Here is a 25836-nt window from a genome sequence, read left to right on the forward strand (position 1 = left end):
ATTTATGGTTTATTTCCGAAAACTTAATATATATTTTTTTATTCGCAATAATGGTATTAAATAATAATATATTTAATAGCAAACTAAATTACTGCGCCACCTTTTAAAGAGGTACGACATGAAACGCTGCGGTGTTGTGCAGCACTGGATTTTTGCAAAATTAAAAACTACATCCCCGCTGTGGGATTTTTTAAAAAATTTTGTAATAATTCGATTGTTTGTTAGTTGCGTTTTGTTTTATTTCGAGTAATTACACCTTAAACGCGAAACTGCACCTGACGATTCTGGCCGGAAACGACGCTCCACAATGCCAAGTGAAATAATTACTCTGCAGCTTGGGCAGTGCGGCAATCAAAGTTGGTTTATGAGAACAGGACGAGTACCATTATCATTTGCTAAGCTAAAATCATTTAAATGCAGTTGGCTTCGAGTTCTGGAAGAGATTGTGCCTGGAGCATGGCATCTCCCCCAGCGGCGTGCTGGAGGACTTTGCCAACGATGGCATGGACCGCAAGGATGTGTTCTTCTACCAGGCGGACGACGACCACTACATACCCCGCGCGGTGCTTTTGGACTTGGAGCCTAGGGTGATCAATACCATAATGGGCTCGGCCTACTCGAAGGTGAGTCCTTGCTACACAACTTTTAATTCTTATTGCCAACCCCAGTGGTCACTCCCTTAGCTCTACAATCCGGAAAACGTGTACCTATCCAAGCACGGAGGCGGCGCTGGCAACAACTGGGCTTCCGGCTATGGTCAGGGCGAAAAGCTGCAGGAAGAGGTATTCGACATCATCGACCGGGAGGCCGATGGCAGCGATTCCCTGGAGGGCTTTATACTTTGCCACTCGATTGCCGGTGGAACGGGCTCGGGAATGGGCTCCTTCATCATGGAGCGCCTGGCGGACCGCTATCCCAAAAAACTGATCCAAACATTCAGTGTGTTTCCCAACCAAGACGAGATCAGCGACGTGGTGGTGCAGCCATACAACTCCATGCTCACCCTGAAACGTTTAACCACTGCTGCGGACAGTGTGGTTGTCCTGGACAACACAGCTCTTAACCGCATTGCCTGCGATCGACTGCACATTCAGAATCCGAGCTTTTCGCAGATCAACAACCTGGTGTCCACCATAATGAGCGTCAGCACCACTACGCTGAGGTATCCCTCCTACATGAACAACAATCTCATTGGGCTGATGGCTCCTCTAATCCCGACGCCCCAGCTGCATTTTCTCATGACTGGCTACACGCCGCTGACTAGCGATTCGGATATCAATTCCCAGCAGCCGGTTAATGTGCGAAAGACCACTGTTCTAGACGTCATGCGGCGTCTGTTGCAGCCCAAGAACATGATGGTGTCCACTGGTCCCGACAAATCGAATCACCACTGCTACATCTCCATTCTGAACATTATCCAGGGCGAGGTAGATCCCACACAAGTGCACAAGTCACTGCAGCGCATCCGGGACCGCAAGATGGCCCAGTTCATTCCATGGGGCCCCACCTCCATCCAGGTAGCCCTATCCCGCTCGTCGCCCTACGTGCAGAGCAACCATCGAGTGTCCGGACTGATGCTGGCCAACCACACCAGCATCTGCTCGTTGTTCGAGAGGGCTCTCAACCAGTATGACAAGCTTCGCAAGCGCGGCGCCTTTCTTGACCAGTTTCGTCGCGAGGACATCTTCAAGGACGACCTCACTGAGCTGGACGAATCTCGCGAAACCGTTGACTGCCTGGTGCAAGAGTACGCCGCAGCCACGCGTGAGGATTACATGCAGTTTTCAGTGAAGCGGGGAGCTGGGTCAGCAGACTCCAAGTCGGAGGATTGCCGATCTGTGACCAGCGGCGGTGCCTAGTTCGCTCGTGCCAGAAGTTATGCGTGCCATGCATCTTCACCAATGTATTTTAAAATGTAATATTCTCGAATGACGTTGGGATTCGAAATCCTTATATAGTAATAAGCCCATTGTTGGTAAGAGTCGCATGTATGTAAATGTTAGCGTTTTTTTACGAAACTTAACGTTGGTTTCGTTTGTTGCTAATTGCACAAGAGAATTCCCGATCAAACGTTCAATATATGACACATTAAATAATAAACTGTTTTTAAATGTGATGGCAAGTGTTTATTGAAAAACATATTCCATAATTCTTTGGTGTATATCATAATATGATGCCTAATCTTAATGGGAGGCAGTATGTCCAGATACTGTAGTAAGAAGTCACTTAGTTGCACGAAACTGGTGTTCGTTGTGTAAAGACCATGAGTTTCTTGCCGGTAAATTCTAATGCCAAATATGTCTAGTGTTATCAAGAAATTGTTCATTTTAAAATGTTCCTATTTGATTAATGCGCTCCAATTATCTGTAGACGAAAAGATAGTTCGATATGTTAAACACATTTTATAATCTAAGTAAGTTTGTTAATTACCTTGAGAACCCCTTAGCCCTCAGTGAGGGTTGCTTCCGAGGAGCATGCCTCATCCTCAACCACCTCTGCATTGCCACTATTTTCCTGCTCCTGATGCTCTTCCCCAGAACTTTCCACAACTTCGCACTCCCCATCAGCAGTGTCATCATTGTTCTCCTCTTCATCGCGCTCCATTTCAATGACCTGTACATCATCGTCTACGCCTTTCTTGCCTTCAATGATCTCCAAATCATCGTGTTGATCTTCAGCTACCTCTTCTACATCGTCTTGAACTTCAGATATCTCATTCTCGTTCTCATCATCATCATCATCTCCCTTAACCTCGTCCACAACGGTGAGGTCAAGTTGTGAAATGAACTCTTCTCCGTCCTCCTCGGTTAAGTCAATTTCAGCTGAGTCGGCGATGCACTCGGCAGCCTCAGCTTCTGAATTGGGCTTCGTTTCCTCCGGCTGGTTAACGCGAACAGCCTTAAGGGCTTCCTTGCCTCTCATCTCGCGGCAAGTTAGCTGGTTAAAACGGTAGCTAAGGCAAAAGCCATTCTTCTGCAGCAGTTTGTATGACTTGCTGCCAATGCTGATGGCCACCAGCTTGCCTTCTTTGGTCTTGCTAATACGGCCGACTTCCCAAGTTTTCGACAGGAGATCGGTATTCTGGTCTTTCAAAAGTTCAAACGTGACCGTATCGGGCTCTTCAGCTGAGCGCGGTACGTAGACAGTAATTCCCTTGGTGGCCGGGATCTCATCCTCCGGACAACAAATTAGTTTAATCTCCGGTAACACTGGCAGCTTGTTAATCGCATGTTCCAGCCATTGGCGGGAGTTCTTGTCCATGCAGACGATTTGGATCAGTCCGGAAAGGAATTGGATGCCCCCAAAGTTGATGCTGGACTTCCAACCCTTTTTCATTTCCTCCACAAGACCGTCTTCGATCTCATGCAGTTGCTTATTAGTGAGCACGCAATCGGGATAATTTTCCGCCATTACTGCCATGGTAAAACCATTTTGCTTGGAGCCCAGTGCCCTTGAAGACGGGTCCGGGGCTCGCTGCTTCTTGGGTTCCTCTCTGGCCCTACCGCCCGACAAGTTTTCTTCGTTCGGACGCTTGCGAACACGATCACCCGGAACCGGCAGCTCCGGACGCCTGCGTCCGCGATCAGTCGAAACTGACTTGTCGTACCTCTCGGCCGGACCGGTGCGTTTTTCCGAGGCCCTGGCGAGGGCCTTCTCATTGCTGAAGCCCATGTCCACATAGTGAAAGAACCACTTGCGCTTGGCGGCGCTAAGGTGCGAAAGCTCCTTGAGAATGTGGTCCGGCAGGCCCCTATCCTCCGGTGGCAACGGCATGGACTGCTTTTTTGGGTTCGGATTAGACCACTGGCTGGCATTGGCAGGGCCGCCGTTGGAGGGACCACCGTTGCCGGACCACGAGCGATTCATGGTGTTGGCTGGCTCAGCTTGATACGGGACGTCGCGACGCATTTCGTTGTTCCAGGTGGGTCGGTCGCGGCTCCAGTTTGAGTTGGCCTGCGGGGATTGGTAGTCCGAGGGCACGGACGGCAAGGGCCAGCCGCTCAAATTGCGACCCATGTGGCTTTGATTCGGGTTCTGGGATTGGCCCAATTGGCCAGAAAAGCCACCGATGCCGCGATGGTTGCCATATTCACCATAGTAAGCAGTACCATTGCCATTAATGGGACCGCGGTCATTGAGCCATTCCCGCTCCTGCCGGTATGTGGCTTCCATTTTCGAATTAATTTTCTACTCACACAAGAAGTTCAGTGCTCCAGTCGACGTTCACTGCCAAAGTGAGGGATAAAATGTACTTAATCTGCTGGACGGACTAGTGACAGGTGGTGACAAGTCCTGGCCTACTTTGCATGACACGGGAGCCTAGTGTCAAATCTTGCTACCCATGCATTATATTTAGCTAGATTGGTTAATCATTTAAAATATCCTTCATTCGTTCGCTTTCCAGTATTTAATTATGTTACTGCACGAACTGAGTTCTGGTTAGACACGATAGTTCACTGTGCCATCTCTATGCTTTCAAGCCGACTGTGAGTGTTGGTAAATGTGGAGAGAACTGTGCTTGTCCTTAAGCGTTTTAAATAAAACGTAATGTACATATATTTTTAGCCACTAGTTGTCCTCTAAATGGCTCCGAACGAGGCGGTTGTGGAGCAGGCGGAAGAGCCGGCGAAGATTTCTACATTTGCCGTTCTGGACCTGGAGACAAGCAACTTGCCTGCATACCAGAACAACCGAGTGGGCATTACGGAGTTGTGCATTTACGCCTTTGAAGCCGCGCTCCTCAAGAAGGAAAAGAAGGAGCAGGAGGAGGACCAGGAGCTGCCAGCGGCACCGCGCGTACTGCACAAGTTGAATCTGCTCTTCCAGCCGTCCATGAAGGTTTATCCGGAAGCGGAGAGAATCACAGGTGAGCTACAAAGTGCATCCGTGAGTGAGTCACTCAATGATTTCATCACCCCATAGGTCTGAGCAACTACATTCTGGAGCGTGAGTCCAAGCTGGACGTGGACGCCGCTCAACTCATCAACGGCTTTCTGAAGCACTTGCCGAGTCCAGTTTGTCTGGTGGCTCACAACGGTTGGGGCTTCGATTTTCCCATTCTGAGACAGATCTTTGAGAAACTCAACGTAGAGCTTCCCCAATCCCTGACTTGTGTAGACTCATTACGCGCCTTCATGGAGATTGACGACACCCAACAAAAAGAAACCAGTCACTTGAAAGTCCTCGACGCTGTGCAGGAAACCCAAGCCATTCCGGAACTGAATCCCAATGAGGAAACTGAAGCTGCCCCCAAGGAGCCAGAAGCGGTCAAGGAGATCGATTGGCGAACCAGAAACGAAACTACTCCAAACCGTCCCATTCTGACGCCAAAGGAAGCGTTCGCCAAGCGCAAGCTATTACGCGACGGAAATGAGGATGACTTGGAGGAGCAAAGCCCTGCGAAGCGGAAGCCCGAAGAGTTCAGGTCCCGACGCCAGCTGTTCAGTGGATTCAAGTGTGCCGAAACCAAACGCTTTCCGCCCCCCGGAGTTTATAAATTGGAAACACTGTTCTCAAGCAAGTTTCAAAGACCAGCAAGTAGTGCCCACCAGGCAGAGGCTGATGTAGCTATGCTCACAAAACTAATACAGCATTACGGCATTGATTTCCTGGCCTTCGCCGAGGAGCAGGCCATTCCATTCCACCAAGTGGTGCCACTTGGCTCTCCCGTTTGTCGAAAAAGTTAGCGCAATCTAATCAATTCTATTCCTGCATGAACATCATTTTAAAATGTGATCTATTGTTATATTTTTTATAAATCACTGAAAACTAGGATTTTAATAGTTAATAATTAATTGATTTTATAAAAAAATAGTTTTGTATAAAAGTTCCATGAGGAACCTAATAGCATTCCAAGAGATTAAATTTTTTCACTTTGAGCTACAACTTGTTTACTCCTTTTTCCTTTTGAAAACCACTGAGGTTACCACATTGCCGACCTTGCCGCCAAACTTGAAAGTCGGCGTGGGAATGGTGTAGTACTTGACGAACTTCTCGGCGAAGCTCTTCTCCAGCTCGTCCTCGGTCCAATTGCACGATGTGATCACAAACAGGCTGTCAGCAGTTCGCAGCAGCTTCTCCACTGTGGCCAGGTAAAGAGCACGCTTCTCCTTGGCATTGTCCGGACAGAGGCTGACTGCATCGTAGGTTCCCTTGTCGTGCACCACGTCAAAGTGGCCCAACTCGTCCTGCGGCTGTGTCAAGTCCGCCACCTTGTATGTGATGCTCAGCTTCTTGTCCTGCGCAATGTTTTGCGCTAGTTCGACGGCTTTGGGGGAGTAGTCCACGCCGGTCAGGTCCCCGTTGAATCCTTCGTTTGCCAAGCCCACCAGGAACATGCCATTGCCACAGCCCAGGTCCAGCACTCGACTCGCCTCCTTGTCGATCTTCTCCTTGCCAAGCAGCCAGTCGATCGTTCGCCATTGGGCGCTTTCGTCAAACCAGATCTCGCCCACGTCGCCGTGGCTCTTGTAGTTCCGTATCTCCCGGTTGTAGCTAGACTCCCAGAACTCCTTGGTGCCCAGTTCCGATCCGTTCAGTTCGTTGTCCATTATTCAGTGGCTATTTTGTATTTATTTTCTAGTAATCAAATCGAATGCGGCTGGAAATGTTTTCGAAGTTCGAAACAGCTGAGCTGAAGGTGCATGTGCGCGGCGTCAAGATAGCGCCGCAGAGTTTCATTCGAACCTAGAGCGGGAAAATACGGAATTTGGTGAGTTTTAGTTTTTAAATAATTACAACATGAAGTGGACATTATTGTTAGAATAAAATACACATTTGTTTCAATTTATAGGTTTTATAATTTATTGATATATATTTAATAGATTTCTCAGACACTACAACGTACTTTAAATATTAATATATCATTAATATTAGTATCTTTAATTTTAACTAGATTACAGTTCTCTGGATCATTCGCTGATTTTTCATTTTGAACGGCTTGTAAAAGTTCGAATGCAATGTAGACATTAAACAAATGATTAGTCTGCTGCTTGCTTTAATAACCTTGATACAAATCTTCAACGGGCCCCATTGCTTGTGCTTACAAACATATCATAGTGTTTAATTATAGTGAGAATTTGTTGTTGGTTTAAAAGCTTTTGAACGACTTGTTTGCATCGCATCGCGGGCCACCAAATAAACCACACAGCACGCATTCACCAGTTGGGTAGTATAAAAATGATGTTTCGCAATGATGAGCGAGTTAAAGCCTACGATTTATACACAGAAAGTCTAAGATTAGGTTGCAGGTATTGCCGCTAAACCCTGGATGATGCAGTGCCGGCCCTCTGTGCGATCGGATGTATAGTATAGTATTTATAGAAGTATGTATAGAAGTTAGCTGCTAGGTATTACTTGTACAGGTGTATGGAGCTACGCTTAACGTACTGTATGCAGGTTGGTTTTTCTGTGTCGAGTGGCTGGCCAGGACGATGCCCCGCCAGCCGCGCTTAAGTCTAGGTGTTCTATGTACAATAGACAGTCGGGCTCCAGAGCCGACTCCTCAGGTCTGCGTGCGCCGCTCGTAGTCGCTGCGTCTGTAGTCGGCAGGATAATCACGCGGCATGACCGGATATCCGCGGGGATCACTGCGGTAGCCGGACGATGGCGGCGGCAGGACTGGAACGGTTCCGTTCGGCAATCCATAGTAATTGGGCGGCAGGTAATGGCTTGAGTAAGGATGCGGTGGCAAGCCAGAGGGATATCTGAAATGGACGACCACCGAATAAGCCAAATACACAATGCGAGCCTGGGCGATTGATTACCTGCGCTTGTCAGGACGACGGTCGCGTTCGCGATGATAGCTGCCTTGACCTCCTCCACTGCGCGGATATCCATCGTAGCGATCACGTTTGTATTCCTGGCTGTATCTGCAAAAGTAAAGCATATTTCAAATTCTATGCAAGGACCAAGTCCACTTCGATCATTACCTTTCGCGGGAATGCCACCGCTCCATTTCCGGGGTGTAGCCGGATGGCGCGGGCGGTGGATCGTAGCCGCCCCGGCCGCCACGAGGCGTAGATGGGGAGGTGGGGCCTTGGCGACGGGAATTGCTGCCGCCTTCATAGCCCCCACTTCCCATGGGTGGGCCACTGCCACCGTAGTAGTCGGCACCGCGATGGTGCTTCTTACGGTCCTCGTGGCGGTCCGTATTGAGCCGCTTGAAGGACATGGACTTGAGGTGGTCGCCGATGCCTCCGCCGGGGGCGCCAGCTAATCCGCTGCTTGCATCAGCGTCGTTCTCATCGCGCTTACGCTTCAGGGGCGAGTCGTTTGCGTAACGACCGGAGGAGGGTGTTCCAGCTTCCGGATATCGCGACTGTCCACTGCGTTCCTTGTCCTTGTCCTTTTTCTTCTTTTTGGCCCCACTTTTGTCGCGCTCCTTGTCCCTTTCTTCAGCCGTCACGCCGTTGCGTTTGGACTTGTCCGGACTTTCGGCCGAGTCCTTGTCTTTTCCCTTCGCCTCGCCATCACCATCGCCGCCTGCTTTCTGCTTGAGTGCGTGCTTGTAGATCTTGAAGAGGCGCTTGGCATCCAGTTCAGTGAACTTGGACACAAAGTACCACAGGTTACTGCGCCACTCCTTTTTCTCTGTCTCGGCGTAGGTGCTTAGGCAAACATCGATCTGTTTGCCAATTTGAAGCAGGCAATCCCTGGTGTGCTGCAGCTGATCCTGGTCCGACAGACTGACATCCGGCTGGTCCAGCGCCTTCAGGGCCTTCTTCACCGGCCGCATCTTTTCCTTGCACTCATTGAATATGCTGGGATCTAGGTCTCCCAGCACCTCCAAGGCCCTGGGTTCATTGTTCGCCGTAAAGTGCATCGGCTTGTTGCCATTGTTGTCCGAGGCGCTGGTCTTCTTCGACCGAGCCTTGGATTTTTTGGCTTTCTTCACAGTGCCACCGTGCTGTTCCGCGGCTGGAGCATTGTGCGGCGACGCGGTGGATGGATCTACTTGACTGTTACTGCTTTCGATGGCGGTGCGTGCGTCGCCACCTGCGTCCTCGCCGTCGTGCGGCTTACCATCGATGGTCGAACTAGCAGACTGGCTGGCCGCCTTGGCATCGTTGGCTCGCGATGCTCGGGGGCGCCGTTGTCGCCTTTGTCCTCCCTTAGTCAGCTCCACGTTCTTCTTGATGATCTTGAGCAGGTACTCGGCACGCGTCTGCAGCTGTTTGGCCTGTGGCTTGCGGGTATCGTTTAGCAATATCTTGTCGGTCAACTTGAGCGTGGGGTCCAGCTTCATCTGCTCCCAGGATCCAATGCCGTACTGGTAAATGCCGCACAGTAGCTTCGTGTCTTCCTCGTTGCCCCACTCCACGTCAAAGACCGGGGCGCGTGTCTTGATATTGAAGCTCCATTGCTGGCGCTCATCGGGCATGCTGGGCATTATCTCATTGAGCGGCTGAAGCTCCTGCTCACAGGCCAGCAGCTTTTTGGCATTAAAAGAGACGCCACCCAGCTTCACGGAGAAGGTGGCGCGTGCGCGGCGCTGCTTGGCGCCCGGCGTCTCGTCCGTCGCCGCAGTCTTACTCTCTTCCTCCTTGTGCTCGTGCAGGAATTGAACGCAGCGGTCGTGCAGCATCTCTCCGAGACGCTTTAGTTCCGCGAGTGGCTTTTCTTGCAGCTCAGCATCACAAGCGATGGCCTCCATGCGGTGGAGAGGAGCGGGAAACTTTTTGTAACTGCGAATGAAGCGGCGCAACTCCGCATCCGTGAATCCGGTGATCTTCTCCTTCATGGTAGGCCGCCCACGCTTGCGGGGTCGTCCATCGTCACCACTGCCGTCGGAGCCCAGCTCGTAGTCCGAGTCGCCTCCGGAGTCGTCTGCCTGCTGTTTCGCCTTGCCCCCTTTGCCGGCTCCACGCTTTCCTTCGTTTTGGTTGGCGGCAGTTTTCCTGCGAGGCGGCAAGTAGAGATCTTCCATCTCCTTGGCTCGCTCCTGATCGTCTATTGCTTTGCGGAAGCCCTCCGGAATGATGTCGTCCCAGTCCTTACTGTCATCCTCCTCGCCGGCGGCATTGTGATCCTGCTTGTTAACCGAATCGGTCGGCTCCTCTTCGAATGCAGCTATGCTGGCCACTTTGAAAGCGGATAACAGGTCGTCTGCTGGCATTTCCGGGTCTTCGTTTCGGGTCTCGGCCCTGCGCAGTATTTCATCAATGTCACAAACCAAGTCGTCGTCATGTTCCTGTTCGTCCTTGAACAGCTCCTCTGCACCAAACTTCAAGATAGCAGACAGATCGTCCTTGTTGAACGGATTCGAGTTAGAGGAGTGTCCGTTGCCGCTCTTATCCAGGACAGTGCGTCCGGTAGTGTCCATCCGCTGAATGACCAGGTGGTCCAGCACCATTTTCTGTTTGGCTCGCTCCACGATCTGTTCCTCTACCGATCGCGCGGTGACCAGGCGATAAATGTTAACCTGGTTTTTCTGACCGATTCGATGCGCTCTCGCCTGCGCCTGTAAATCGTTTTGAGGGTTCCAGTCAGAGTCAAAGATAATCACCGTGTCGGCTGTGGCCAAGTTTATGCCCAAGCCACCAGCCCTTGTGGACAGCAGGAAGCAAAAGTCCTGGCTGCCCTCGGCATTGAAGTGATCCAGAGCCTGCCGCCTCATCTCTCCCTTTATGCTTCCGTCGAGGCGCTGGAAGGGAAAGTGACGCTTCTGCAGATAGTCAGCCAGCACATCCAGCATGCGCACCATTTGGGAAAAAATCAGCACGCGGTGGCCCGTCTCTTTCAGTCGGCAGAGTAGCTTATCGAGCAGCACAAGCTTTCCGGATCCCTTCAGTAGAGTTTGCAGTGCCTCATCCTGCTGCAGACCCATAAGTTCAAACTCGGAGGGTCGGATGAGAGCAGCGTGGTTGCAGCACTTCTTCAGCTCGATGACTATGTTGAGGAAAGTTGAGGTACTACCGCGCTTCCCCTTGCGCAGCGCATCAAAGTTCTTTGTGAGGATCCACTTGTAGTACTGTTTCTGCAGCGAGGTCATTTCGACCCGCAGGATCTGCTCCACTTTAGCCGGCAGCGATTTCTCCACATCCTTCTTCACTCTCCGCAGAATATACGGCTCCAGCTGCTGATGCAGCCTAGTGTAGCCCTTATCCTCTGCATTGCCATGCTGCACCTCGAAATTATCCCACGTGTCGAACTTATCCGGCATGATGAAGTGCAGCAAAGCCCACAGCTCCTTCAGCGAGTTCTGCAGCGGGGTACCAGTTATGAGCAGTCGATGGTTGGTGTCGAACTCCTTCAGTGACTTGTAAAGCAGTGAGTCGTCGTTCTTAAGGCGATGTGCCTCGTCCACCAGGAGCGCAGCCCACTGGAGCGTACCCAGAAATTGCTTGTCCTTGAGCACAATCTCGTAAGTTGTGAGTATGCAATTGAACTTGAGCCGCTTGGAGCCTTCAAACTGCCACTCGTACTGTTGAATGAGCTCGCGTGATTTAATGTCTCCAAGGTACGTGACTACATTCATGTCCGGCGCCCACAGGTCGAACTCCCGCTGCCAGGCCGTCATCGTGCTAAGTGGCACCACGCACAAAAACGGCCCGTACAGGTGATGGAGCTTGAATAGCGAGTACAGGAAGCAAATGGTTTGGATGGTCTTGCCGAGGCCCATCTCATCGGCCAGGATCACCGAGTTCTCCTTGCACCATGAGTGCAGCAGCCAGTTCAGGCCGTCCATTTGGTAATCCCTTAAAGTTAGTCCCGCCGCGAGAAATTCCGGCTGGTTCTTTATTCGAGAGAACTTTGGGCGATACTTGATCACTCTGCAATGGCGGGAGGGAGTGCATTTGGAGGACTCGCGGTCGTTGAATTGCTCTGCGCAGCGTTGCCACTTGCGCAGCACCAGGGCGGCATCCTCCCATGTGGACTCGGCGTACGGGAGCGACTGCCATTTGCACAGATACTCCTCGGTGCCGTCGTCTGGCTTAGAGCCCTTGGCAATGATGCGGTCCACGTTGTTGTACGACTTTAGCAGCTCGTGCTGCAGTTCCATCTGACACTCGAAGTAGTCGATATCCTCGGGGCCAGCGAATCGGCGCCAGTAGGCCTGCTCCTGCTCCTTTTTAATGAAGTTATCCAGCTTCTTCATGCCCTTGGCCTTCATATCACGCAAGGTGGCCACAGATTCCCAGGTGTTGTGAATGTACGACCAGCCCTTCCACTTGATCAGGAACTGTGACTCGGTCTCCGCGTCTGAGCTTTGCTTTTCATCAATTCCAGCATTTGGATCGAAGCCGTTTTCCTCGATTGCGTAGATCGTTGTCTGGTTGCCAGTGCATCCCTTCTTCCCAGCACGCTGGGCCAGGATGCGCTCGATGGTTTCGCACTTTTCTTCCTCCTCGGCTGTAGCAGCAGTGGTGGCTGCCTGGCTTTCATCGTACTCAAACTCTAGCAGGTCCTCGGAGTCGGTGGCTTCGTCCTCCGAGGCCTCCTTGTAGCTAACGGCAGCACCCTTGCGACGAGTGGCACAGCTGTTTAGAGAAGATGGACATGGATCAGGAAAAGGCAAGGAGCAAAGGGCTGGAATCATTACCGTTTACTAGCGTCGTCATCATCACTGTCCTCGGAACTGAAGGACTTCACCCTGCGCCGCTGCTGTTGCTGTGCGAGTTTGCTTCGAGAGGTAGATGCTGCCGGTTTGCGCTTCTGGGCGGTGGACACCTCATCATCACTGTCCTCGCTTTCATCGCTTTCGTCCGAGTCCCAGCTAGCAAATGAAATGAATGCGTTGGGAAAAAATTTGGAAAGAGAAAGCTGGGAAACTCACGTTTTCTTCTTGTTCTTGGGTGCTGGAGCTTTTTTGGATTTCTCAGCAGCAGTAGGTGGTTTACGCGCCTGGCGCGTCCGTTTAGGTCTGTAGTCCTCCTCTTCCTCCTCCTGTGTGAGGAATGGTTAGGAACTTTTTAAGAATTAACCAATGATCCCAACTTACACTGCTGCTGCTGGAGGATGTGGGTGAGACATTGGCAGAACTATCACTTGCATCATCGGCAGAGGCATCGCTGGCTGGCTGCTGCTGACCAGCCTCAGTCTCATTGTCCTCCTTCTCATTCTGCGCCGGCTTGGACAAACTGCTGCTTGAGTTGGCATTGTTGATGCTCTGGTCCCTTTGATCTGATGGGCCCTCGGCGTCTGAATCGGAATCGCTGCCACTTGACCCGTCACTGGAGCTGTCCTCCTGGTCATCTGTGAAGCCGTTCGTCTTGCTATCCGCCTGGGCAGCAGCGGCTGTCGGTGGGAACCCTGCCACCGATAAGGATTTGTCCCCGGGCTCTGGCGAACTACGTCCATCGCTAGTGTTGCCCGAGGAGCTGTCTGAATCTGAGTCTGAGCCGGAAGAACCACTACCGCTGCCACTGCCACTATGGTCGGTGCCATTGGTCTCTTCCCGAGTGTCATCTTGTTCGTCTGAGCCAATACTATTCGCCGATTCATTGAGTGCCTGGACAGATAAGAAAGAATGTTCAAATCAATCTAGGTTGATGATCAATTACTTGGTTAAGGATAAACAGTAAGACACGAAACAGTTTGAGTAACACACCGGCTCTGGGCCAGCTAATCCTGGCCAGAAATTGTCCGTATTACAACAGAGTGCATCGAAATTGGCACATTATGTTCAATATTCCCCTTATTCAGTCTCCTAGAAGCAAGGAATGGGTTACACAATCAGTGGACTACAGAACATGACTTAAGCTGTCAAGAAGAAAGCCCAATCCTGTCCAGGATGAGGGCGCACTTTAGATTCCACGAAATCCTAATAAACCACGAATAACTTCGAAAACTTGGCTCTTGGGCAGTGGTGAATAGGTAACAAAACGAAACGGCGTAAAGAAACTTTCATTAAAATGCACTCTTATGGCTTACACCGGACTAATCCTCTCCAGAAATTATTTTATGGCAGTTTTTTGGCCAAAAATGGGAACAAATTGTATTACTTTTTATTGTTCCAGGAAGCACACGACAGAATCACATGACTACTTTGAACAGATCGCGGTAATCACAAGACACTTCTTCCTGGTGATTAGAAACCCGGATATCCTTAAAACAAGCGGGAATTCGATGTTTTCGGCAGGATCTTTCCCTGAAAAGGCACTAAACTGTGGAAATAGAATTGGCAAATCGGAAAAAAATATTTTTAATAGCCGTAACTGTCGAAAAGAGAAGAAATTTAAGGAATTTTAATGCCGGTAGCCTTTTGGCGGGCTCAAAATCCTCAGGAATTTGGTCAGAAATATAGGAGAGGAAACTTTGCACCTAGCCATTTCTGATTACGTAATCGGTGAAAATTTTCAATTTGGTCGAAAAAGGAAGGGAATCCATGGAAATTGAAGGATTTTTACAGCCGCAATTGATAAAAACAAACCGAAATTCTTGAATTTGAGTAGAATTTGCGAAAATGGGTACCCAATGGATTTTCACAAAATCCACCTTGGCTGCCACGTTGGAGCCTTGGGAACTGTCAGGCACTGTCGGAAGGATGAAACACACTCGGAATAGTGGAGAAATCCATCCTTTTATCCAAATGCTCCGCCAGCAGTCGCACGGCCAGTCATCAAAGTGTAGGTGTCTCGCGACGAGGGGACTTCTACAGACTTCGGTGCTGAGCAGCCACGCCCACAAAACGGAGTGTTTTCCCAGTGTGTAGCATTTGATTTACGTTTATACTCACACGGCAGCCTGGATCAAACTGTTTTGACTTGTCTGGTTTCGAATGATAGAAGAAATTCATAGTTTTTTCCGATTTTTCCACATACACCGACGTTTGACATCCACAGCTTTTTCAAGGCCTACTCACCTGGCTCATTATATTGTCGTGGTAGCACACACAGTTGCCTTGTAGCGCTCATTAAATACAGGGAGCTCAGTTGCATGCGGTCGCTGGCGAATGTTTATGTTTTTCCCGCTGCCCACTTGTTTTTAAATGCACTTTTTCGAAACAAAATTATCGTTTTTCACGTTTTACTCATGCGACGCAGCAGAAATCTTTCCACCATCTTGAATTAGTGTGCCCGTGCGTGCTGCAAAAGAGATGCACACAGCGCGACAGTGGTGCTGTGGGATATATCGTTTGCATTATGTACAACATAAATATATGATATAAATAAATTGTTTAGTTTAAAAGCGCGGCAATATTGAAAAAAAATTCCATTTATATTGCAATTTAATTATCACTTATTGCTATATGCTGTCCAAATGCATATTATTCTTATATTATCCTAATCAACTTATCCAGAATTGCTCGATGTGTCATATAGAACATTAGTGTATAATTACTCTAACTATGTAATTTATTGAGGTGTTGCTCTGTGAACAGTAAATAATAGCAAAAACTGAAATTTGCTTAAATAGTTCGAATATAACCACCAGATCAGCACCTTTTCGGTGTCGCTGAACATCAGTAGTTACTGTACTGCGCTATCGATAACTTTTCGCATTGCACAGGTGTCTTCGAAATCAGCTGTGGGCGGTGTACAATTACAAATCGTTTGTGCTGCTGGTGCTGGAATTGATGCAATTTAATTAAATTAGAGCGTTGGACATGTAGCGCAGCTGGACCACAAGCGAACATGAAAGAAGTGGGCATCGCTTTGCCCAAGTCCCGCGGCGTGGGCGTGGGAGTTCTTGCTGCCTTCCTGTTGTGCTTCATTTTCTACTATTTCTACGGCGGTTACATGACGTTGGCACTCTTCGCTGGAATCATTCTGCGTACGTATTCTTCTCCTGACTAACCATTGCGTCACTAAGCCTGTCCTTGCAGTGATATTCTACTATGCCCAGGACCTCCTCCTCTACCACCCGGACTTGCCAGCCAACTCCCGCATTTACATACCCATTCCGACGATGCACAACCTGCCCCACATCACGGTCAGCATCAAGACACCCGACGATGTCACTCTGCACGCCTTCTGGATAACCCAGCCGGAGGAGCGCTCCAAGTCGGCACCCACGCTGCTCTACTTCCACGGAAACGCTGGGCAACATGGGACATCGCATGCAAAACGTAAGGGAAGCGCCAATTCTTATAGCATCATTACTTTAAAATTCTCTGATGCACTTCTCAGGTGTGGGGCCTCTACCACCACCTGCACTGCCAATGTACTGATGGTGGAATACCGCGGATATGGCCTGTCCACCGGTGTGCCCACCGAGCGGGGCTTAGTCACCGACGCCAGGGCGGCCATTGACTACCTGCACACCCGCCACGACCTGGATCACTCGCAGCTGATACTCTTCGGACGCTCCCTGGGCGGAGCTGTGGTGGTCGACGTTGCAGCCGATACCGTATATGGACCAGAAGCTAATGTGCGCTATTGTGGAGAACACTTTTAGCAGCATACCAGAAATGGCCGTGGAGCTGGTGCATCCCGCTGTGAAGTATATACCAAATCTATTATTTAAGAATAGGTGAGTAATCGCGGTTGAACCCTCTGTTTTATATTATCACAATACCACTTTTTGTTTGTTGATTCCCGTGCAGTATCACTCCATGAGCAAGATAGGCAAGTGTTCAGTTCCCTTTCTGTTATTTCGGGGCTTGCGGACAACTTAGTGCCACCGCGCATGATGCGGGCTTTGTATACGAAATGCGCCAGCGATATAAGCGACTGCTGAGTTCCCCGGAGGATCGCACAACGACACTTGGATAGTGGACGGGTATGGTCTGCCAAATAACCATTACTTTCGTATTTATCAATAGGTATGCTTGCCTCTTTAGGTACTATCAGGCAATCGGTGGATTTTTGGCTGAGCTTCAGCAGCAAGCCGCTCTTGAAGGCGCCGGAAAAGAGCAACGTTTGGGTGGAGCTGGAGCATAAAATCATTGATGTATAGAATCGAATACATCAAGTTCAATTGACTGTGTTAACACTGCGAATGGTTTAATACTTATATATACACGCATAATATTAATCTGTATCTGACAGGGTTTTAATCCGGACGTTGCTATACGCCAAATTGCTTTTTATGTGCAGAGAATAACGTGCTAGCGGAGATGGCTGTTGATTTTAAGTAACCAACTTAAGTAACTTTGCGCTTAAGCAAATGAATACACATTAGAATCCGAATTTCGATGTTTGTTTGTATTTGTACTGAGCTGTGTTAACCTACTACTTTGCCTAATTGGCGGCACAGTTAAGAGTATAGAAATTTATCAGTATTTCAAAAAAAGTAAACTATTTTCTGGACTGATTCCTACATTGCCAGATTAGATCATAGAAGCCTTCATCTCTAGCACGTTAACATTTTGAAGGTTCCATTTTTGAAATGTTAAACTAATAACTTGTTAAGATTGCAAGGAAGCCAGAAAAGTTATCTTAAGTTTAGACTTAGTAACGAAAAAAAGGAAATTCGTGAAACAATAAACTGCAAACAATTGCTAGAATCCAAGGAAATCCTCATCGGCGCTGTCATCACTAAGAGGCGTAGATGGGCGCTTCCGGCGGTCTGGCTTTTCCTCTGGCTGTTCGGAGGCTGCCTCCTCTGCACTCGCCACAATTTCCTGAGCCTGCGACCGGTGGTGGAAGACAAAGGACACGCACTGCAATCCATCCAGGCCTGGGCGAGAATATTGTCGGGCAGGCCTCTGTTGTTGAGCAATGGTACCATTGCGACAAATGCGACGTGCAGTCCGTGTCCTCGGGCGGTTGGCTTCATTTGGATATTTTGAACGCAGCGCTTGCATTGAGCCTTAAAATGAATGTGTTACTCGGAGGATCAAAAGGGTATTTAAAGCCAGCTCTCACTTGTCATGTGTGTCGGACAGAATGTCTGCATCAAATGTAAACAAGTCCTTCAGATCGTCGCGGGTGAAATGCTTCTCGGCCGACTCGTTGTTGTCAATGATGGTGCTCGACAGGGACTTTTTGTGCGTCTGTCGCTGCAGGATCTTCTCCTCAATGGACCCCACTCTGAAAAAGATAGTTAAACTTGAGAGTTCTTTGTACAAATAATTCAGATACTCACGGCAACAAGGCGATATATGTAACAGGGCTTCTTTGCCCCATCACGCCACACTCTGGCCATTGCCTGCTCATCGTTGGCCGGATTCCAGTCCGGGTTCGAACATGAACAGGCGGTTGGCTCCAATCAAATTCAAGCCGCATCCACCGGCCTTGCTGCTCAGCATGAACAGGAAGCTGTCCGACTCCGGGTCATTGAACCGGTCAACAAACCTTCGAGCGCTTCTTGATGGACATAGTGCCATCGAGTCGGACAAATCCGTACTTGCGTTTCCTCGCGAGCTGCTCAAACAAGTCCAGGGTCTGTGTGTAATTGGATATGAGAACTACTTTGTCGTTGCCGTCTGCACGTATTGCTGCCAGCATGAAATCCAGGAGCATGAACTTGCCACTTAGCTCTGGATTAAGATCCCTGGAACACAAGAAATCCATTAGACAATGCTATTCGCTGACAAAAGGCCAGCGTACTTTGCGTTGTAATTGCTTGGCAGCACGTTCTGCGAGTTTTCGAATCCTTTGTCGCGGGCTGTTGATCTTCTCATATATGAGATTCGGATGACTGCAAATTTTCTTAAGCGTTTGTAATATCCGCCAGAGCCGTGAGCGAAGCCTTTTCCTTGCAGTCTTAAATAAATGGTAATTGGAATGAAAGCTGTTGTAGTATTGCGGAATGACTTACCAGCCAAACTACGTCGAACTTGATCAGACTTTAAAAAATTTGTATAGAGCTCGAGCTGAATAGACGTCAGTTTTGCACAGATAACCATTTCAAACTTAACGGGCAGATATTTGGTGAGAATCTGATTGGTGCGACGAATGATGCACTGATCGACGAGCCCTATCAGCTCCTGTGTCTTCGCTATGGCCCTTTGTCGCTCCGCGTCCGTGGAGTCGGTATTCTGGCCACGCAAGATAGCGCTTTCGAAGTTGCGCTTAAACACGGCCGCCGTGCCCAGCATCTCCGGGTTTACAAAGTTCACCAGGCTGTAGTACTCAGTAAGATCGTTCTGGATTGGAGTGCCGGAAAGCAGGACCCGTCGTTTTGTCTTCAAGCCCATGAGAGCCTGATACGTGAGATTGTCGCTGTTCTTGAGGCGATGGCCTTCGTCGCATATCACCATTCCCACCTCGTACTTGCACAGGATCTCCGCGTAGATGCGAAACGTCTCGTAGCTGATGAGCAGAACTGGTGTCCCCAGGCGCGAAGAGGTCATGGAGAACTGCTCTAGAGCTCGGATGGTGTTCTCCTTGGTGCCGCCCTCCATGGGCAGGCAAAGGAGTCGACCTTGAAGCCACTTGGTGAACTCCTTCTCCCAGTTCTTGACCAGCGACGACGGAGACACGACAATGGCTTTGTTGATCGTGGGCTTGCACTCGGGCCCCTGCCGTAGAAGTGTCCAAACCAGCGTAACACACTGCAGCGTCTTTCCGAGACCCATTTCGTCGGCCATGATGCATCCATTGAAGTTGCCCCGCTTTCCCTCCACACACTCGTACATGAAACGCACTCCTTCGCGCTGGTGCGGCCGCAGGATGTTGCTCAGCAGCGGATCGACGACGACGTGCACCAGAACCTTGCTCGGATCCATGCCCATGCGCTCGTGCTCTGTGTAGGCGGGTGGATGGAAGAGTACCAGGGCGTTGCAGGCCACCGGATCGTGTAGAGGGCGCCGGGAAATGCAGCGCCGCACGCCCAGGACTCGTTTACCACCGTAATCCGGTACGTAGTTGTCCATGGGCACCTTGAACTTCCGCGCCAGCACCTTGGCAATGGCCCGCTCATACTCGCTGTTTGCCGTGAAGCGAATGGGCAGTGGGAGCTCCAATGTGTTGCTGGCATCGCGAAGAGCACTCTGTCGCTTCCTGTCCAGTTCTTGTTCCCGCTCCAACTCCTGCTGACAGGATCGCTTGTTCTTCTTGAGCAGAGGCGGCGTGAAGGAGTGACGCGACTCGGGACGCAGTGGTCCACGTTGGCTGGGAGCCAAGCTGCGCCGCTTTTGGAAAAAATGATTAAACAAGTGGTAATAAAAAATATAACTCTTGTATTTACCATTTCATTAAATTCAAATGGCGGTCGCGCTAACAGCTGATAGATGTGCAAAAGTCTGGTCATACAAGCGATAAGAAATAGTGGGAGGTGGAACGCTGGGAATGTGAAACAGCGTATTTCATAAAACTAACAAGGATTAGTGATTATAGTACGCTGTATCAAAAATGCCTCAAATAAGGTAAGAGTTTAAAAAGACAAAAATAAGATTAAATAAAATGTTATTGCTAAGCATCGATGTCCGAAATTCTCGATATAGCTCAGGTAAAATCGAAACATCGATATGTTTTACTAGTAGCTGCACATCTCTAACTTTCTATTTCCGTGCAGATATAATTGTAAATATTTACGCAAAATTGCTCTGGATAACCCACGAAAATAGTGCAAAATGAGGCAATAAAGTGTGGGCCGGACTGCCTTCCCTTTCTTGACCTAAAAACCCGCGTCATAAGCGCGAAATTCGAGCTGCAAGGACGCAAATCTAGTCCGCAAATCTGCGGATGTGTTGGTACTACCACTTAATTGTATTTGTAACTGTAATTGCCCAAGTGCCAAAAAAAAAGCGCTGCGAATGCTGCAAGCGTGAAAACCCATCTAAAAAGGGCCACCTAAACCATAATGGGCGTGGATGCACGATGCACGGAGAGCGGAAAGCAGCAGAGACGATGACGACGATCAAATCCAAATTCATCAGGTGAGCGAGCACCAGCAACAACAACCACACTGAGTGCCCAAATAGGTGGGCACACGTACACAGGTGTGTGGGTGTGTGCGTAAGTGTGTCACTTGTTGTTCTTGGGCCGAACATTAGAAAAAAGTAAATAGCGAATATTCAACTAAAGTGCGTCTTCTTTTAGCTTCTAAATATTTACAAAGCGGGCAACATTGAAATACTCACCACTCACACAGTCGGACAAAAGCACAAAACGAGAGATAAGAGCGTGCCAGCACCAATTCATGCCAAACGAAACGCACACGGAGCAGTTATCAGCGGACCAGCGCCACTAAAAGCCACCGAATCGCACACACACCGCACCGAAAACGATGTGGCTGCGCCAGAGCAGCGGTGGAGGCGTTGCCTCCGCCGGACACGGCGGTCCACTACGGCAGCGACCCATCGACGCCGCCACGGACTGTGATCCGCGCGCCTGCTACGACAGCTTCTGCAAGCACTGGCAGCAGGCCTTCGAGATCATCCAGCACAGTGCGCCGCCCTCGCACGACGACGTGCTGGGCGTGGTTTCCCACTTGGACTACATGGTCACCCTGCTGCTCGTGGAACTGCATCACTGCAACAAGGTCTCGCTGCCGGCGGCCGAGGCTAGTGGTCCGCCAGCGGCGCCCTGCCTGGAATTCCTGCTCAGCGAGAATCTGCTGGACAAGCTGTACGAGTGGGCCTGCACCACGGGACGGTATGCCAACGCTGTGAGGCTGGAGCAGTTAAAGTTGTACGAACTGCTCGTCAGCCACTCGCGCCACCAGCTGCTCTGCCACGAGCCCTTCTTGCGACCCCTGCTCAAGATACTGGCATCCAGCCAGGGCGAAATCTTTCCGCCCGATCTCGAGAAGCGCCTCGTGATCCTGCTGAACCAGCTGTGTGTGGTTCTCATGCAGAATGTCCACCTGCTGGACCTCTTTTTCTTCTCCGCCCAGACGCAAGTGCAGGAGCAGATATTAAATGGCAACGTGGCGCCACCCAAGAGCGGAACTACTACCAAGTGAGCTCATAACTTTTAAACATTCCATATAGTACATTTGTGTACATTTAGTCAGTTTCGAAGCAAGTGGTTGCAGCATAAAGTAGAATAGCGATAATGTGTACTATGATTCATAAAGCAATATATGTAGCTAAATAAGCCAGATAAGGCAATAGTCCAAAAAGTTGACCTTGTAATATTCCAACTATAAATGATGACTACACTTTACTTATACCATTTGTCATATTCTAAGGCTTTATTATAAGTATTTTCAATATCCGATAAATATTTTATTTGTACTTCCAGCTTCATAATATTTTCGCTGCTTATCCCGTACGTGCATCGCGAGGGCAGTCTAGGTCACCAAGCGCGCGATGCTCTGCTGCTGTGCATGGCGCTTTCGCAGAAGAACTCCAACATTGGAACGTACATAGCCCAGTACTCCTCGATCTGCCCGCTGCTGGTGACCGGCCTGGGTGGTCTTTACTCGCGTCTGCCCAACAGCATCGAGATTAGCTCCATTGACTGGCACCGGATAACGCCGGACGATGTGACAGAGATACCGGAGCTAACGCTCTTCATGAACGCCCTCGAGTTCTGCAACGCCGTGGTGCAGGTGGCCCACGAGATGATTAAGCAGCAGCTGCTGGACTTCATGTACCAGGGCTTCATTGTTCCCGTGCTGGGACCTGCGATCCTTCAGGTGAGTGAAGTCACGCTTCTGTCTCGTCTCGCTCGGTCTCTCTTCGTGAAAATTTGTCTTCGATGCATTTCTGTGGTGTTGGTTGCAAGCGAATCATTTATGTCCTGTCCTTAAGCTAGAGCATTATTTAGATATTGGTTAAGGAAGCGTAAAACTAGAGATATAATGCAATTATCGTTTATATCTAGACCCGAGGGTCATTTTGAATTTGAAATACTTAACCAATGTCTTCTTTCTTGGTAAGACCCGTATTTAATCTAGGGAACTGCACCGCCTTCTGCTTTCCGTCTCTTGTGTGTTTCTTGTGCCTTTTCCTTCCCCGTAGCTAACCACACACACACACCTCGAAATCTCGAAACAACTTTTTGCGCTCCATTTTCGCAGACACTGAAGGGCAAACATTTTCAGACGAACATCGACTCGCAAATCTCGGCCATGTCGTACCTGGACCTGATCCTGCGCTCCATCACGGAGCCCGGACTGCTGAGGGCCTTCGTTCGGTTTCTGCTCGATACGGAAAAGTTTGACGGCGAACGAATACTTGATGCTCTGGTCGAGCGGCTGAACTCACCCGATGCCAACCTGTGCATGGTTACGATGGCATTGTTTGACACCCTGTTGGGCCTGCACTGCGAGGACCTCATGCTGGAATTGCTGCTCAAGTTCATGCTGCCCGGCAAGCATGTGCCCATCTCACATCGCCACAAGATCAACAAAATCGATCCGTATTTGAATAGCAGTGAGTTCTTCCTGGACCTCTCGCCCGATGTGATGAAGAGGGCCAGAGATCTGGCCAGACCGAAGAGTGTCCACGAGCCTGTGGTGAGCGATCTGACGCCTCTGCCGAGTCTCCCATCTCCGGTCATGAGCAAGACGATTGGAGCCAACTGGAACTATTACGGAGTGCACACGGGTGATAGTTTGTATGCGAATATCCAGGCATATCTCTTCGAGGCTCATTGGCGGATCGCCCAGTGTCAAAGGGATTGCCTTAAGTGGGCGAACAGCTATCGCTACCAAAAGTGGCCCCGTCATGGGCAAGGAAGAGTTCACGCCCACGCCTTGGAACTGGCGCGCCAGTTCTTCAGTGAGTTCGGTGGCGGTCCCATTGCTGCCAACGAGACGGGTGAGAAGCAGCTGGATAGCTTGCAGTCGATTGGCGAGTCAAGCGGCTACGAATCCTTCAAGTGGCGACCAGCGGACGAAGAAAGCGAGGCCACGGATACAACTCTGGCCACCACAGCCAGTGAGGCCGATCTGGATCACAATAGCAGCAGCCTCAGCAGCGTTCTGGGTGCATCCGGCAAACGGGAGGCATGGCGCACTTCGAACAACAATCGCAACGAATTAATACTGACGGATCTTGACTTCTCGGAAGATTTGTTTGCGCAGGGCACCGTAAGCTTAGGTGAGAACTAACTTGCACTTCTCAAATCCGTATAATTGCTATGTTCCTACAACTCCAGGTCCCTTTCTCAATGCCATTTGGGGCAAACTGCAAACCTTTACGAGCAACTCGCTGTACGTCAATCTCCACCTGACCGGGCTGATCACTCGCTTGGCCTGGTATCCACTGCCGCTGATTCACTCGCTGCTGCTGCGCTCGGACATAGCCATCACCTCGGATACGCCCTCGTTTCACCAGGTGCTGCGCATTCTGAAGCAGCAGATAGATGCCGAGCTGCCAGTGACGGAGGATTCGCTGGAGATCATTGATGTGGCGCGTTCGTCACTGATAGATCGAGAGTTCCGCTTGGCGAACGCGCGCAAGGGCAACGAGGGCTCTCCAATGCATCACAGCCAGCAGCAACAGATGGTAACGAACTCCTACGCGACCCTCTCGGCCGCCACGCCCGTGCAGGCCACGCCCACCAGTGCCTACGATCCGTTCAAGCGCAGTGACAAGAAGCGGCGCAGCATCAGCAAATCCATCACCAGCATGTTCAGCAGAAAGTCTGCGTCCACGTCCACAACGCCACCCAATGGCTCCTCCGGTGAGTAACTGGATCGGTTACCTGCTTCAGTCACACTCTTGCACAACTTCTATATTTTTCAAAAGAAAAACCAAGCAAACAAACTAGATATTACCAACAGTTTACAAGTCTGCAGCGTTGGATGTTGGAAGAAAGTTGGTTTTGGGTCAAATTACACACACTTCACTCACAAAAACACATTTACACGTTTACACTTGAGCCCTGCATTAGCCTGATTCATTTCCGATTAATGTAAAGTAAACCTGCCAAATCATTAAAGCATTTAAGTGAACTTACTACCAATGGAATTATAGTAAACAGGTCTCATTCAGGGCTTTCTTTGGTTGACACACATCTCTGTAAAATGCCCGAAGGCATCGTTTATAATAAATTAATTTCTTTTATTTCTTTATTTTTATCGAATCGAAAAAAATCAAAAAAATCTTAGCTTCATCTGGCTTATCACAAATTTACGCATTCTTCACCGGTAAATATTTCACGCTTGATAAAATATTTAAAGTTTTAATCAAACCTAACCCAATATGGCATAGTCTTGTTAATATTTGTGCGTAGTATCTTTATTTTCGTAGAGCTTTGTACATAATGCTTTCCACTAAAAACTAGTTCGAAGTAGAGTATAAAAACATTTGTGGAATCCCATATATACATGTGATTATTGTTGTTCCTCTTTCATTAACCCAAAAGGTCAGTAAAGCCATGAACGGTTGCTAATCCCCACTTCAATTTTTAGGAGCTGCCTCGAATCTGGTGGGGAATAATGCCAGCAACGATGGAAGAGGCATTTCACAAGCACAGACATCCGCAGGCACATGCGAGACCAGCTTAAGTACGCAGCCCCAAGCGGGAGCATCACGCACAGGAGCCACCGCGACATCGGCAGCCGCATCGGGAAGCAACAGCAGCATCGCAGGCTCCACTCTAACGCTCTCCGCCCAGTCGAACACAACCACCCACTCGGCGAGCACCCTGCACGGCCTGGATGGCGGCCCGTCGACGGGTGGTTTCAACTCGGAGCCGGCGTCCCTGGACTCGGTGGCCTCCATGGGTATCATCGCCAGCACGAGTGGCACCGAGCGGTCCCGCGACTTGGCCCTATGCGCTGTGCTCATGGACGAGTGGCTCAAGGAGCTGGCTGCCATTGCGAGGAGCAGAGCGTGGTGCTGGTCACGGAGCAGGGTTCTTTATGATCGCTTGGAGCAGACAGCTTGTGTATACATATTTTACAGATTTGTTAGCCTTTGTTTGTTTTAACCAGCTACTCGTACGAAATTATTCTTTTTACCTGTTAAATTATCGATATTTATATTTTTTAAAAAACCATTTTAACGAACAATGCAGTTTTGAACAGATTTACAAACCAATGCACATGGACTCAACAAGAAGCGAGAAACACTCAACGCGTCAAACAGCTAGATTTAGGTTAAAA

At 49.6% G+C, this 25836-nt stretch overlaps 6 protein-coding genes and 2 pseudogenes across 8 annotated transcripts; 4 read left to right on the forward strand and 4 right to left on the reverse strand.

Annotated features, from left to right (window-relative positions):
• Positions 1–87: 87 nt before the first annotated feature.
• On the forward strand, positions 88–2096 carry LOC113564234 (tubulin gamma-1 chain). The gene is made up of 3 exons (XM_026979822.1): positions 88–356; positions 421–623; positions 684–2096. Exons 1-3 carry the CDS (start codon positions 308–310, stop codon positions 1857–1859), a joined length of 1428 nt encoding a protein of 475 aa, XP_026835623.1. The 5' UTR covers positions 88–307; the 3' UTR covers positions 1860–2096.
• A 13-nt stretch (positions 2097–2109) lies between these two features.
• On the reverse strand, positions 2110–4454 carry LOC113564233. The gene is made up of 2 exons (XM_026979821.1): positions 2431–4454; positions 2110–2364 (listed from the first exon to the last, which is right to left on the reverse strand). Exon 1 carries the CDS (start codon positions 4171–4173, stop codon positions 2443–2445), a length of 1731 nt encoding a protein of 576 aa, XP_026835622.1. The 5' UTR covers positions 4174–4454; the 3' UTR covers positions 2110–2364; positions 2431–2442.
• Positions 4437–5886, forward strand: LOC113564235. Of its 2 annotated transcripts, none has more exons than XM_026979824.1 (3): positions 4437–4487; positions 4567–4867; positions 4924–5886. In XM_026979824.1, the coding sequence occupies exons 2-3, from the start codon at positions 4585–4587 to the stop codon at positions 5685–5687; spliced, it is 1047 nt and encodes a 348-aa protein (XP_026835625.1). In that variant the 5' UTR covers positions 4437–4487; positions 4567–4584; the 3' UTR covers positions 5688–5886. The 2 variants fall into 2 exon arrangements, with proteins under 2 accessions (XP_026835625.1, XP_026835624.1); XM_026979823.1 differs by having other exon boundaries at positions 4462–4497.
• On the reverse strand, positions 5776–6666 carry LOC113564236 (EEF1A lysine methyltransferase 2-like). Its single transcript, XM_026979825.1, has one exon. It carries the CDS (start codon positions 6549–6551, stop codon positions 5892–5894), a length of 660 nt encoding a protein of 219 aa, XP_026835626.1. The 5' UTR covers positions 6552–6666; the 3' UTR covers positions 5776–5891.
• Positions 6667–7024: 358 nt separating this feature from the next.
• LOC113563684 (chromodomain-helicase-DNA-binding protein 1) lies at positions 7025–15065 on the reverse strand. Of its 2 annotated transcripts, none has more exons than XM_026979827.1 (7): positions 14807–15065; positions 12944–13453; positions 12779–12888; positions 12545–12718; positions 7932–12482; positions 7767–7871; positions 7025–7706 (listed from the first exon to the last, which is right to left on the reverse strand). In XM_026979827.1, exons 1-7 carry the CDS (start codon positions 14813–14815, stop codon positions 7505–7507), a joined length of 5661 nt encoding a protein of 1886 aa, XP_026835628.1. In that variant the 5' UTR covers positions 14816–15065; the 3' UTR covers positions 7025–7504. The 2 variants fall into 2 exon arrangements, with proteins under 2 accessions (XP_026835628.1, XP_026835629.1); XM_026979828.1 differs by lacking the exon at positions 14807–15065 and adding an exon at positions 14681–14740.
• A 337-nt stretch (positions 15066–15402) lies between these two features.
• On the forward strand, positions 15403–16926 carry LOC6543181 (annotated as a pseudogene).
• An 823-nt stretch (positions 16927–17749) lies between these two features.
• LOC113564238 lies at positions 17750–20260 on the reverse strand (annotated as a pseudogene).
• Positions 20261–20277: 17 nt separating this feature from the next.
• LOC113564237 (UPF0518 protein GG24907-like) lies at positions 20278–25828 on the forward strand. Its single transcript, XM_026979826.1, is given in 8 exon segments — positions 20278–20710; positions 20874–21734; positions 22020–22416; positions 22801–23824; positions 23883–24410; positions 24838–24876; positions 25141–25551; positions 25554–25828. Coding segments are annotated over 7 exon segments (3117 nt in total). The 5' UTR covers positions 20278–20710; positions 20874–21060; the 3' UTR covers positions 25598–25828.
• Positions 25829–25836: the final 8 nt, after the last annotated feature.

The sequence above is a fragment of the Drosophila erecta genome, unplaced genomic scaffold, assembly GCF_003286155.1.
Source record: "Drosophila erecta strain 14021-0224.00,06,07 unplaced genomic scaffold, DereRS2 tig00000059-arrow-arrow-pilon, whole genome shotgun sequence".
Classification (NCBI taxonomy): domain Eukaryota; kingdom Metazoa; phylum Arthropoda; class Insecta; order Diptera; family Drosophilidae; genus Drosophila; species Drosophila erecta.